General features: G+C 36.1%; 1 protein-coding gene across 1 annotated transcript in view; it reads left to right on the top strand.

Annotated features, from left to right (window-relative positions):
- SPAG16 (sperm associated antigen 16) overlaps positions 1 to 14,879 on the top strand; it is a 412,452-nt gene that overhangs the window by 28,920 nt on the left and 368,653 nt on the right. The window contains exon 9 of the mRNA XM_080399858.1: positions 2,308 to 2,453. Coding sequence (XP_080255984.1) covers positions 2,308 to 2,453 — 146 coding nt within the window. The remainder of the gene's footprint in view (positions 1 to 2,307; positions 2,454 to 14,879) is intronic.

Raw genomic sequence — 14,879 nt, 5'->3', positions numbered from 1 at the left:
TCAAGACACAGTGTTAAGTGGTGCTCTGAAGAGAGACCACTTTTGCCTGAAGGAATTAAGCAAAGTTGACTGTAGCTTGCTTATAAACCTAAGTGAACAGTGCTATAACAGCTGGTTCTAAAAACATGTTATAAAGCTGCTACTTGCTCGGTACATTTCTTGGGGTTTTTTTCTAAAAACAACAGCTGCTTATTTATTACCCAATTATATTCAAAAGTTGAACTCAATGAGTTTCTTTACTCATGGTTGAACTAACTCATTGCTAAGACTGTTAACTGTGCTTTTCCTTTCCTTGATGTGATGTAATTGCTGTTAGAAGGTCATGCAAAAAGAAATGTAAAATGCACCAGTTAAAGTACTTAAACCTGGTTGTCCCCATTCCATCTACAATACAATCAGAAAAGAAAATCCGTAAACACAAGCTGTTGACATCCTAGCGCAATTGCAACAGTTAACAGTTCTTTAGAATTTGTTCTTTCTTTTTTAAATGGTTACTGACTTTTTAAGCCCTTCAGCTGTCATAACTCTGGTTTATAAGTATGTGTATTTCAAAAGCACCAACAAATCTAATACTCCATGAGCAACATGCTAGTGGGAGGCAGTTAGTGAGTAGAAAGTGTTTGACATATAAACCAATTTTGCCGTACGCCGATCCTCAGAGAAAGTTGTTATTCAGGGTATCTGTGACAGTAGCTTTAACTTTCAAAGTAGTGAGAATACAGACATTTTGTTAGACCAGGCACAGTTCTTTTTTTCAGTTAGTTTTACTCAGGTTGGGTAGAAAAGCAGGTTTTGTTTGCTTGATGTGCTTTTTTTGCTGTGAGTGAAGTGGGTGTTTTTTTCCCTTTTAAGTCAGAATGCTTGCATTTTCTTGTCAAGGTCTTAAAACTATTTTGCAAGAGCATCTGTAAATGTGTAATATGAAGTACATCTGTTTGAGTCTGGATGTTAGCTGTATAATGTGCTTTTTCAATTCTGAGGTTTTTTTTTCAAGAACTGGAGGAATGTAAGCTTCCAAATTCTGTTGGAATTCAGTATTCCGTTTTTTTCTCCTGTAGACCCATGTAAATCCTACAGACCATTGTAACAAGTGTCCTGGTTTCAGCTGGGATAGAGTTAATTTTCTTCTTAGTAGCTGGTGCAGTGCTGTCTTTTGGTTTTGGTGTGAGAACAATGTTGATAGCACATTGATGGTTTTTGATTGTTGCTGGGTAATGTTTGTACTAAGTCAAGGACTCTTCAGTTTCTCAGGCCCTGCTAGCAAGAGGGCTGGAGGGGCACAAGAAATTGGGAGGGGACACGGCCAGGACAGCTGACCCGAACTGGCCAAAGGAACCTTCCATACCATGTGACATCATGCTGCATATATATAAGTTGGAGGATAAAGAAAGGAGGGGATGTTCGGTGTTATGGCGTTTGTCTTCCCAAGTCACTGTTACACGTGATGGAGCCTGGCTTTCCTGGAGATGGCTGAACACTTGCCCATGGAAAGCAGTGAACAAATGCTTTGTTTTGCTTTGCTTGCATGTCTTTTGCTTTGCTATTAAACTGTCTTTATCTCAACCTATGAGTTTTTTCACTTTTACTTTACCAGTCCTCTCCTCAATCCTGACTACGTGGGGAGTGAGCGAGCAGCTGCATGATGCTTAGTTGCTGGCTGGGGTTAAACCATGACAAGAAGATACAGGGATCACAAGAGACTGTCAGAGAATAGCATCTTTTTTGCCACGTCATGGCAGTTGCATTGTACAATAATCCACGTGTGCTATGCTGTTCCTCGTATTCCTTGCAGCCTATTTTGATGATTTACAGCTGTGCTACCTGCTTAGGATTTCAGAGTTACCTATTCATAAGTAATTCCTTGTTTGAAAGGTGGGTTAGGAGAAAGTGCAGGGAAGCAAAAGGGAATGCAGGCTGTAAATCAGAATAATGCATTGGTGGTAATACTGGATAGGATGCAGTAAGCTGATGTTTCTTCTGGCTCTGAGAGAAACTAAGAACTGCATCCATTTTACTGTGACTTTCCTGTACTGCAGATTCAAAATCATTGCTGCATTTTTGGAGCAAAATCTAGAGTACTGTTAGGTAGGCTGAAATATATCACAGCAAAATGATTTGTGGAGCAGAGTTATACATAGGCTTCTAATACTTTATATGGATGGCATGGTAACCTGAATATCATTTTATTTAAAGTGGTGTTTCTTTTAGAATTTTTCATGCCTAATTAATATTAAGTAAAGAGCTGTCTTCCAGAAGAGTAAGTAAAAAATGTGTTCTGGTGATATTTTTGTTGGTTTTATTTTATAGCAAACCACGAATGTCAAAGGAAGAAAGAATTAGGGCCCACCCAGAAAGCTCTTCAGGAGGCCAGGCAGCAAAAAAACCTTGGTGCTAAAAGCTCTTCATATGATCCAGTCAAGGGTGCTGAGAAGATAGGCAAGAGATACCCAAAGGTAAGCAGCATTCTTTCCAGTTGCTCAGCTTCTAATTCAAAGTATGCTTTTAAACTTTTACAAAGTTATGGGAAAGTTACTTGTCCAACATGACTGAAAAGTCATACTTAGTAAAATTAATTAGGACAGGTAGGTAACAAGATTTTTATTTTTTAATGAGTTTTTACTGCAATTAGTTTTTCAGGGAATAATAGGAACTCTGATTAGTTGAAGGTAGCAAGCTGCTTTTCAAGAGTCTGATGTAATCACCCTGCAGAGAAAGAGCACCAGCTATAAGTGCTTGTTGCTCTGCTATGATTCACTTGTAACTGGAGAAATCCTGACCTATTCTGTAGTGTGTGCAAACTTCGAGTATTTCAGCCTGTATGTTTCAGCTAGGTCTAAAAGGTCTAACATCTGGGAGACTGAGGACAAAAAACAGTCAATGAAGGTTTCAAACTTGAGTATACCAAAATATGTGTTGCTGTTCTAGTGTGGAAGTTGTGCAACATCAAAACTAATTCCTGATTGTTTGGTTTGTTTTTTTTTTTTTTTTAATTTTTTTTTTTTTATTTAAAGGAATATGTTTACTTTATTCTACTTGGTTTATGTATTGAGGTTGCACTTTGGGGCTATATAACTATGCTTTTTATTTTTCCAAATCAAGGTAAAAATTCTACACTGGCCTGTTTTTGTTAGAGAGCCACAGTTAGTTTAAACTGTTTTTTGAGAAGAAAAAAAAGCTTTAGATTATGTTGATGTAGTCAGAATCAGTTTCAGTCTTTCCTTTCCCTGTCTCCATAAGAATATGCCTGTCATGATTTTTTTGTATATTTCTATCTGTTTTTGCAAGGGCATTTCTTCTGTCTGACACTGGCAATCCACTTCTCTTCTGAAAAACATACAATTTTATTTCTGTTTTCATCCCTTCTCATTCTCCTGAACCTCCAAATAATAGTAAGGAAATAAAATAAATATATTCCTTTGCTTTCTGAAACACTTCTCACGACATATTGGAAATAATTCTCTGTACTGTCTCCCCACCTATTAGTATCTGAGTATTACTGAGCCTCTGACCCATCAGTCCATCTCCACTTTCCCTGTTTTTCATTCAGTAGTTACAAACTTCCATCTTAGACTGTTTTCATTTTGACTTGTGAACAGAAAAGTATTTCTTGGCTTATGAAATCTTATTTTTTTTGTTCCTGTTTCTACTGAAGTCATCTTGATTTTTACAGTGAACTTCAGTAGAGTTATGCTTCACCCCCAGAATATATAAACTCTACACAGGTAGTATGCTTGTCTGGCTCGCTCTTGTTCTTTGAAATTCATGAGCACTGTTAGTTGACTGGTTCTGGCAAGCATCTGTGTTTCTGCAGATCTTATGTTTCCCAAATGAGTCCTACCAGAGGCCCTGATGTCTTTATTTAATCAACAGATTAGAAAACTGGAGTAACTCCAAAAGTAAGACATCAGAAAATATGGGTATATTTGAATGTGTTAGATATTACCATGGCTAAGCAATAACTTAAAACTTAGGTGTGAGACTAACATCTTTTCCAACAATGGAACAATACCTTTTTTCTCTTCACATTTCCTGGGTCCTAACCAAAGAAACTACCCGAGATACCACATGTGATTTGTCTTATTTCTTAGGTGTTAGAAATAAATGTCAGAGGGTATAATGAGTCTGTAGTGGGCAAAGGGTTGAATTAAAATTGTATTTAAAGCAAAGATTCCCAAAGAACTGTGTCCTGGAGTGCACATTTATAGGACTACACTTCTAAGTTTTGTTAAAATCATGCATTCTTACTCAACAGTTTAGTTCTCTGAGTATTTGTTCCAAGTCAAACAGATTAGGTATAAATGAGTGTCTTGTCTTCTTTAGATAATTTTATGTGATACTTGGAATCAAACTTGTGTGGTTCCTCATCTCCTTTGACCTATATCAAAAGATCTTTTAAATTCTGCTGTGTCTTATGTGACTTATATTCTTTCTTACAATGATTCAACATGGCAATGTCTTTATTGAAAAGTGTAGTGCCATAAATAATCTTGTTCTTATTTACAATAATGGAAAAAACCCACACTTAAAGTGGTTTTGTTTTGGAGAGGGGGTAAAATTGATTTACACATACTCAGATTAAGATTACATTTCATTTAATTTCTCTTTATACCACAAAGAAGTAAGAGTCAGCACATAAATTGGTCAGTTCCATGGAGTTTAAGTGAGGAATATACGGAAGTAATAAATGCAATTAAACCCCCTGTATTCAAACAGTGTATTTAGGACAAAATAGAGAAAAAGAAAACAGAAAATATGGGAAATCTAGGTCAAATTCATTGTCAAATATTGCTTAGCTCTTTTCTGTAAATCTAAGTGAACATTTAAAGCTTACAAAAGTTCAGAGTGAGCAGTTTATCTAATTTTAAAATTTAGCCAATTGGTTGTATCACATGCAGTAAAAAGCAAATATATTGTCATAAAATTGTATCCTTGAGACAAAATTATAAATGTTTGTATTAACTGTACTATTACATAGGAGTGATGAAAATGATTTAAAAACTCTTCTCTGTTTTATGCCTAAATAGTGATCTAACAAATGTCTGTGCTTACTTTTAAGTAGATGCAAATATGACTCATAGCTGAGCTAGAACATTTACTTCAAGGACAGACATATATTGTATTATTATAATAGCCTGTAAAAGCTGACACGTAATTTAAAACCTAGGGTCCTTTTGATGTGAAGCTTATCACTGAAACAGTGAAAAGGCAACTGGAATTTTTTGGAGAGAATGTATTCTCCTGATTTTAAAATCTTGTTACAAGACTCAGTTAAATTATACAGTAACAGGCAATTAGGCTAAACAGTTTACGTATCTAGCCCTTAATAAGCCAATATCAATAGCATAAATATTCTTAGATTAAGAATGTGCATAAAATACTGCTTAAAACTTTTAAATTAGTTAAAATGCACTCACAGGTCATTAAAATTGTAGAGAACCTTTGATAATGTGATTTTCTTTCTCCTGTTGAAATATACATTTCCTATTTTGATGTTTCTCTCAGGTTCCTTACAGAGTATGTTCTATGATTGCTTTTGTTAGTTATTAGCAGGGTGATTGCAGCTTCTTTATGTTCTATAAATTCTATTTCCACATAAAATGTATTAAATGCAATTTCATTTTTGAAGTTTGATGTGGTGTAAAACTTTATCAAAAGGTGTGTTGGACATTTCTGGAGTGGAGGCATCTGTTTTTGTGGAATTGATATTACAGCCAATGGTATAGTAAAAACAAAAAGTAAAATGCAATTATCATAAACACAGCTTTTGTAATTGATAAGACTTTGGATGGAAATATCACATGCATACATGTATAAAAAAGTTTCTCCTTCGTTCTATAGAATAAAGTGTAAAAAATTTAGAACAGCAGTTCCTGTGCTCTCAAACAGAAGGGAAGCTAAAACCAAATGATTACTTCATCAGATCATTAAGCTTCAATATAAATTAGCACAAGTATATCAGGACAGAATTGGAAAGATCAGTTTTCAAAATACTTAGGAAAAGTCGTAAATAAGCAATCATTTTGTGTTTGTAATGTTGCTAAGACAGCACTGATTTGATATTCAGTAGAGAGAAGGTGACTGACAGATAATACTGGGAATACTTATTTCTACAGTCCTTCACTGGATAGTAAAACTCCAGACGGCTAAGAAAATTAATACCAGTTGCAAAGATACAAGACTGCAGTGTAGAGAATGGAAAAGAAAATACAAAGCCTGTATTTTAAATGAGATAAAAAGTAAAAGCTAAGATATTATAGACTAGACAGTAAAACTTAAACTCCAAATGAGATTTGGAATGAATAAATGAAATTTGACTGAACATCTGGAAGAAACCAGGATAAGAAGTAATCTTGCAAATCCTTTTTCATGGAAAAAGCATTTCAATACAGTTTAAACAGCACCCATAACCGGATAAGAGCTCTCATGGATAGAAGAGAAGCAGTAAGTGTTGTAACTTTATCTTAAGATATAAGAGCTCTTAAGTTTTTAATAAGGGTTTGGATACTGTCTCAGAGATTGTTCCTATTAGCAGCTGTGGAAATCTGGCCTGACAGAACCTTTCTTAAATTAATGGAAAACAGATTGGAAACATGTAGTTACAGTGAATAGGCTTTTGCTGGGATATGTTGTCATTAATGATCTGGAAAATGAAACAGAAAATATGCTGACTAAACTTGCAGACCGAGTGAACTGGGCTTGGTGGGGGTAGAACAGCAGGTATGACTGAGGGCAAGAGGGCAGTTCAGAACTTGACCTATTGGAGAATTGATCTAAAGAAATAACATGCAATGTCAGAAAAGGTACAAAACTCTACCTTTGAAAAAAAATCAAATATACAAATACAGAACAAAATGGTAAGGAAGACTTGGTCAAATAGATTTATTTAGATTAAGCTCTAGGTTTTGTTGTATAAAATAAGCTTAGCATGAGTCAACAATGACATAACTTTGCTGAATAGCTGAACATCATACAGCAGTGTAAATCTGGAGTATTTTATGGAGGATGTGGAATATTCCTTTTGCTTTCTTCAGTTGGCATATAACTGGCTGCAGTTGTGTTCAGTTTGATCACAATTCTTCAGCAGTCAAGTGGAGCATCTACAATAGAGTAATGAGAATGATTAAAAGTCTATGAAACGTAGCTGTCAAGGAAAGGTGAAAAGTGAAATTGCATAGTCTACATAAAAGAACACTAAGAGGAGACAGGATACATTCTTAAAATCAGAAAGAATTCTGTTAAAAACCCACAGAACAAGAAAAAACCAACCCAAGCAACCACAACATAACCTGTTAGAAGTAAGAAAGTAGAAATCCAATAAGTATATGTTTCAGATTACATATGAAACAATTTGTGGTAGTAAATATAGCAAAACACTGGAATAGATTGCCTAGGGAATTTGTCTAACTGGAATAGGACAGACAGGTTTTTCTAAGGAATAATATAGGTGCAGGGTTCCCTTGGGAAAGGGGTTGTACTGATTAATCAGCAGAGGGTTTATTTAGCTATCTACTTTCAGTTGGGCTCCCCAGCTCAAGAGGGAACTCCTGGAGCAGGTCCAGCAAAGGCTAAGGAGATGATGAGGGCAGTGGGGCATCTCCCTGGTGAGGAAAGGCTGAGGGAGCCGGGCCTGTTCAGCCTGGAGAAGAGAAGGCTGAGAGGGGTCTTATCAGTGTACACAAATCCCTTAAGGGCAGTGGCAGGAGGATGGGGACAGGCTCTTTTCAGCGGTGCCCAGCGGCAGGACAAGGGGCAACGGGCACAAACTGCAACACAAGAAGTTCCATCTGAATGTGAGGAAGCACTTCTTTACCCTGAGGGTGACAGAGCGCTGGGACAGGCCGCCCAGAGGGGCGGTGGGGTCTCTGGAGACGTTCGAAACCCACCTGGACATGACTCTGTGCAAACTGCTGTAGGTGAACCTGCTTTAGCAGGAGGTTGGACTGGATGGTCAGGTTTGGAAGGGACCTCTGGAGATCATTCTGTGATTCTCTGATTTTCCCCCAAAAATTGTACTTAAGGGAAGAAGCTTTCTGCCTTGCCCTAAAATAGCAGGCCACTTTTAACTTTCTGTTAAAGAGCAATATTAGAATAAGTTTTTTATAATTCCCGTTAGACTTGATGGCTGGGGAAAGGGGAAAAACTCACATTAGCGCCTGCAGATGGGAAAGCATTCAGAAGGTGTGCCAGACAGCAAATGTGTATTTGTGAACTGATGAGTATGACTATCTCCAGGACAAGTATAGTGTGTGCAGCTTCTTGTCCAGTGGGACTGTCATCAGGCACGCAGTGGGAGCTGGCTTTACTGTGGTGATCATGGATATTGTGCAATAAAGAATATGTATCTTTGGAATATGATGCCTCTTTACATCTACTTACGGAATTAATGTTCTGTGAGTCAAATGTTAGGAGTATGATCCGAGATTAACTGGATGTAAACTAAAGTGTTCTTTAGTTGACTGATGGAATTTCATTTAAAAGGATTGCATATTTTGTTAGGCAGCGCTTTATTTTTTTAAAAACTCCTTCTATAGACTTGAAAATGGTAAAGAAAAAAAAGCTTCAGAGGAAATCCATGCTTTTGGTTTAATTTGTGTATGATATCCTGTATGTAACAGATGATGTAATGATGCCTTCAGTTTTAGGCTTTGCCAAAACATGTTTTTTAAATATGACAGACTTACATGGAGAGAATAAGATGTTTGAGAATGTGAGCTACTATAAAGCTGTATAGAAAAAAAATCATGTCTGCAAGAAAAATTTATAAGAGGCAACATAGATATAATTTTCCATCCATCACTGTGGCTTTGTTAAATCAAGGCACCCTAAAGACATGAATTTCTAGAAATAGATTAATATTTGAAGCCACTGGTGCTTGTAAAATTACCTTGCAGAGTATCCAAAGGGTTTCTTTGAGTCATTACATGCTGCTAAGAATAAGAAAATAACAGACCCCCAAGACTGAAAACAAATACAGAAGAATGTAGGAAAGTAAGATGCCTTTGATCCTAAGTCTAATTGTAGCTATGCTTTGCATATTCGTATATATCTTTCTTTAGCTGACTGTAAATTGTGACAGATTTTCAAATAATGGCCTGTCTTCTGTGAGACTGTGAATCTTGCTCTTGCTATAATCATTTGCAAAACCTGCCAATAATGAAATTGCTGATATTTTTTTTTCTATATGCAAATGCTTTGTTTACCTGGAATAGTGACCTATTGAAATTATATTTAATTTAAGAAAAAAATCTTTGAATGTTGCTGAGAAAATGTAAAAAATGTATATATACATGTAAAAATTATAGACTTTAAAATGTTTGGTTTTGTTTATAGCTGTTGGCATTGCTGTCTTCCTGAGGACAGGCAGCCCTGTCAAATGGGGAGAGCTGGGAATTTATTGTGTGTAAGGGTTCCCTTTATCCCACAGGAGTCCCTGTAATGCTTTCTTTCATTCACTTTGGGCTTTATGATAGGATTTGAGTTCGCATGATTGAAGACTAAACCTGACAACACAACAAGAGCCTCCCTGCAAAGGTGGAGGAATGATGCTTTGCTTGTACGACTATCAGTAATGTCAGCATTGTTTGGCATTTGAGACCAATATTGAGTAATTACATTAACTCTGGAGTAATGCTTTTGTTTTCCCTTTAATTAAATTGTCAAGACCTTAAAATTTCTCCTGGATATTATTTGAGAATTTTGGAGGGGTCAAGGAGGAGAATGGTTTATTTGTGCTTGTTCCTTCACCAACAAATGTAGGATGATTGCAACACATTTTTTGAAATGGGCTGGGTGGAATGCCACCAAATAGAGTTCTGCCAGTACAACTTCTCTCTAAATGTGCAATTGCAATGCTGTTTTGAATGTTTAACTTTTGCCAAGGTCTCTGTTCTTCTAAAGGAAAGAGAAATCACTAAGTATAATTAGAATGCACTGCCCAAGACATGCAGCAGTGCACCCTTGGCTGGGTACCTTGCTTATGATGTTATTGATGCAAACTTAATTACACTTGAAAAATGTCAGTTGTTTTTAGAAGGGATTTTGTGTGTATGTGTGTGAGAGGAAAAATTTCAATTCCACAGAAGTCTATTTCTGATTATAATTCTTTTGTTTTTTAAGGTCTGTTTTGTAATAAAAATTTTAAATGCAAGAGGTGGGCAGAGTTATGTAATATTTTGGAACCCTATATACATAGTTTTATTTTCCAATACAACAAAACAATGATCTGCTGAGTATTTTGGGGTATTGCTAAAAAAAAAATAAATGTGTTAATTAGTTAATTGTAATTGATATACAATTGCAAATCAGAATGTTCAGAATGATAAATGTATTTGAACTGGGGGAATAATCAATGCTATATTTTTAAAGAAATATTCTTCTGGAAGTAGCATTTGCAATACAAAATCCAGCAGTTAACTTACACTGGTGTTCAGGGATGTGGTTAGAAGGAAGGGCAGTATGCACACTGCTGCGTGATGTACTTACACACAAAAAAGGAGATTAAATGTGGCCAAAGTTAACAATACTAATTGTTTTTTTCTTTTTAATGTAGTTCAGCTTAAATTATTCATGCATAAAGCTAGATTCCTTTCAAATTACTGCAATGTGATTGAAATATGAAATAAGCACTAAGACCCTTAAAATCTGGAAGGAAGGGCTCAGGTGCTCACTAACTGTGGTATTTATATTTTAAATTAACTATCCTATACCAAGTTATGGATTTTGCTCTTTCAATCTTTTTTTCCAATATTTAAACAAAACCTTTGCATATGTAAACATCACTTTAAGGAAAATGAAATTCAACGTTAGCATTTAGTTTTCATGGTAACGAATCTCTCTAACATACCATACGTACTGTGGCAGGAACATGCATTGCACATCATGTTCAGGGTGGCTTGTCTTGTGTATTCAAACAGTACTTCTGGGAGTAGAAAGTAAAGTCTTAATTGTTTTTGTTTGAATACAATGAAATGAAATAAAATGCTAAGACTGTATTCCAAACAGTTTATGAATTAATAATCAGTTTCCTCCAGAAATTTTAATTATTTTTCATTGGAGTGTCACATACTAGAAGATGGGTCACAGTCCTTTTTATAATAGGATTTCCAGTTCAAATCTAGGCCTGACAGGTTTGATCATGATTAAAACCGGTTGTATAATCATAGATTTGTTGAGCTTGTCTTCACTTACATGCAATAACCACACTGAAACCTCTGTCAGCAGGGAGACTGAGGTCTGAGAAAGTACTGAAAATTTGTAATTTCTTCAGTTTTCAGAAGAAACATGGCTGGGACAGAGGGAAGCTATTGTTGGCCTTTCTGTGTTGTCTGAGATGGTTTGAGGTTGCTGCCCTCCACCCCCATTCATACTTTCTTTGCCCTTAGCACCAGCTCATTTTATAGAAGTGACTGACAGTTGTCAAATGGCAGCACCTTCTCTCCTGTCAGGTAAGGGGTTTGCTTTCCTGAGGAAGAGTACCTTGGTAAAAAATTTCTGCTGGAAGCTAACCTGTAATGATGTATATGATTTTTATGCCAGTGGAACAGAAACAATTTCAGAGTGATGTTTAGACAATAAGGGAGGATTGAATCTGCTGCTGCTAAATGCAACCACTTGTGTAAAGCACAACTGCTAAACAGCATACACTCTACAACAGACAATAATTTTGTGGACATTTTAAGGATGTTTTCATATTATATTTCAAAATAATTTGGTTTTATATAAGTGAAGTCTTATATCCTACTGTGGAGTTTGGCCATGAGTTCTCAGAGCTTTGTCTTTGGTGGAAAAAGCACTAGCACTCAAGTGGTTTCACATCTGATCTAAAATAGTGCTTTTTTTTCCCTGTTTCAGTCCTTTCTTCTCCTTAACAGCTAACCTTCTCTTTTCTACTTCTACTCTTTTTGTAAACATCCTAAATTCTTTCAACTAAGGTGCTGAACTAAAAAGTTGTTTACACAAGTCTGAAAGCCTGGTGTAGGATTCTTGTTACTCAGAACAAAGGCCAAAATGTGCTTAAGTGAGAAAATTACCATGTTCTCAGTGGATGGTTTCAGTTTACATGTCTCTTGTATACTTTGCAACTTTTTTCTATTTTTCTGTATTTGTTTACAAGTTTTTATCAGCTTGTGTATATATTATTCAGATAAAGTGCTATATATTGTAAATCATCCAAAGCAGATCAGCTGATCAGGCATCTAATTTACCACACACCTCAAGCTGCTTTTGTTTTTGCAGGAATGCTTCACTCACGGTAAAAAGCAAACCTACCCAATGTTTCTGTAGTATCTGTAACGAAACCGTAATCTCGAAGCAATATAGCAACAACCGAGATTGTTTGCTGTGATTTAAATCTGTCAGGAGCAATTTCCACAAATTTATATAGGTTAAAAAGTAAAAGAAACAAGTAAAACAAGTAAAAGAAAACAAGTAAAAGAAACAAGAAATAAATCACTATACGTTGTGTTTTTAGAAATTCAGTTGTGTGCACCAGTGGTATTTGTTAATGTGAGAATTCTTTGTGTACACTGTATTTCTGCACTTCTAATGTATATTGATTATTTTTTAAACTTTGTTTAGAATACCTCACTCCTGGTTAATTTAGGAACAAAGCATATAGCTGTGACGTCTCTGTCAGCTGTTTATACATCTTTTTTCATACCCATAGCCTAAGAAAATGGCCACAAAAGGTTGTTTGTAATGCTAAAGAAGTTCACAAGCTGCCTTCTTCACACCTCGTGTAAAAATTGCTGCCGTGGTGTATGTTAATGTAGCAGTTAGGGAGAATACCCTAATTATGTGTTTCAGCATAGATCACAGGATTGGTTAACCTTGAAGATTCTGTCCTTGCTTTTGCATGATTACAAATAAGAACAATAGTAGTGCAAATAGAGATGAAATAGGAGATATGTTTACTTTTGAAGATCATCCTTTGGGGAAAAAAGTTCTCAATTTTTGATATACAGTCAGTTGTTAAGTGATTGTTTTAGTCCAAACATAATAGTAATTTGAAAGAGATGTTCTCTTGAGTTCCAGACTATAAGATTTTGGCAACGTTTTCTTTTGCTGCTCCTGCTCTGTTGCTGACTAAACTTCCCTTCTTCTGATCTTGTGTCTCCAGCTTCTTTTCTGTTTTGCAAACTAATAGTTCATGGCCAGTTTTTGCCTGCCACCAAAACTTTGAACAACCAGTGTATGCAGACTTGCTTTGATCTCTAAATTCAACCAGGCTAAAATAGTTTTGGAAATACCAATGAAGAGATGCTGGAAAGGGCTTTGTTGGCATTTGTGTTTATTTGTATAGTTTTGTTTTATTTTAATGGAAGACAGCCTATTATATACTAATTAATTGTTCTAGAAACTGTGTAAACATAAAAAGAATGAGAGGGGAAGGCTGACAATTTTTGGAACAACTTTAAGGTTAATAGGATATGTCCTGTGTTGTATTCCATGACTCCTGTAACCTTTCTAAAAACACAACCAAACAATCTAATGTACTTGCCTATATTCTTAACCTTGGTGCCGAGTTAACTGATTGCGGGTCCATGAATGGTAGCAAGGAGCTCTTGACAATCTCTGTGTAGTTTTATTTCCATTTTTGTCAGGATACACACAGAGTAAGCTTCTAGCCACCATCTGGTAATCTGTATGAGTAGACAGCCTCAGTGGCAGTGAAACAGGCTGTGTGTGCCAAAGCTGTGGTGAGGAGCTTAGGCGGAATATGCCAACATCTGTTCAGGAGACTATTCTTATTCAGCTATATCAGCTAGTCTGTGATGTTTCAGATTGTCTTTAAACTTTATAACTTTTGAAACAATCCTTTTCTATTTCTTTGGAATAGAATGTTTTCTTAAATAATTTGAGTGTCAGGAAAGCTTATAAATTGGAGATTTGGAGCTATAAATATTGTTCCTAATATTACAAATCCTGGTTTTATTACTTTTAAAAAATCCTTTTACTAATTGAATTCATTCATCCTGAATTTCATGTTAGAAATAAGTTACTGTAAGAAAAGTAATGAGAGGAAACCAGCAGGGTAGCCTTTTCATTTCTCTTCCCAGCCAAATATATTTGAATATCATTTTAGTATGTCATTGGATTGTTCTGGTCAGTATATTAATGACACAGCTGAGACCTGATTGTATTAGTGCTGTCTTTTTGGCGAGTCTGCATCAACTCTAATTTGACTTTTATTTTTAGCTACACAAGTATGTGCTTGTGTTTGACAAATGAGAGGTTGATCTATTTGTAGTTTATATCGCCTTAATATACTTTAACTGCACACCCAACACATGTAAGCCATTTAGTAATGTATTTTAAGGTTTTCAGTTTTCCTTCTTAAAATGGCGTCTATACATTTAGCAGCAGTTAGTATCTAAAGCTCTGCAGATGTGCTTGGGTTCCCTGTTGTAGAAGTCAGTGAGAGTAAATGCCTAAACGCTTTTGAGAATTTAAGGTTTATATGCTGACATTGAGTTGATACTGTTGTCTAAGAAATTTTGTAAGGATGCTAAGGAGACTTAAATAGCCAGCTCTGTTTAAAGTCAGCTATTGTTATGTAATGTACTGCAAATGTTTGGTGATCTAGTATGTTAATAACCAATTAAAGAGATCTAACAGCTTGTTGCCACTGACAGGCTTCCAATTTTCTGCCCTTACTATCTTTTCACCCTCAATAAGTCTGCAGACAACACCAAGTTGGGGGGGGGGGGATGTTCTGCTTGAGGGCAGGAAGGCTCTGCAGAGGGATCTGGCCGGGCTGGACCCATGGGCTGAGGCCAGCTGTAGGAGGTTCAATAAGTAAAAGTGTCGGGTCCTGCACTTGGGTACCAACAACCCCATGGAACACTATAGGCTGGGTAAGAGCGACTGGAAGCTGCCTG

The sequence above is a fragment of the Falco punctatus genome (genome assembly GCF_963210335.1).
Source record: "Falco punctatus genome assembly, chromosome: 8".
Classification (NCBI taxonomy): Eukaryota; Metazoa; Chordata; class Aves; order Falconiformes; family Falconidae; genus Falco; species Falco punctatus.
Note: the sequence above shows the minus strand (reverse complement) of the source record. Positions and strands in the feature narration are given on the sequence as shown.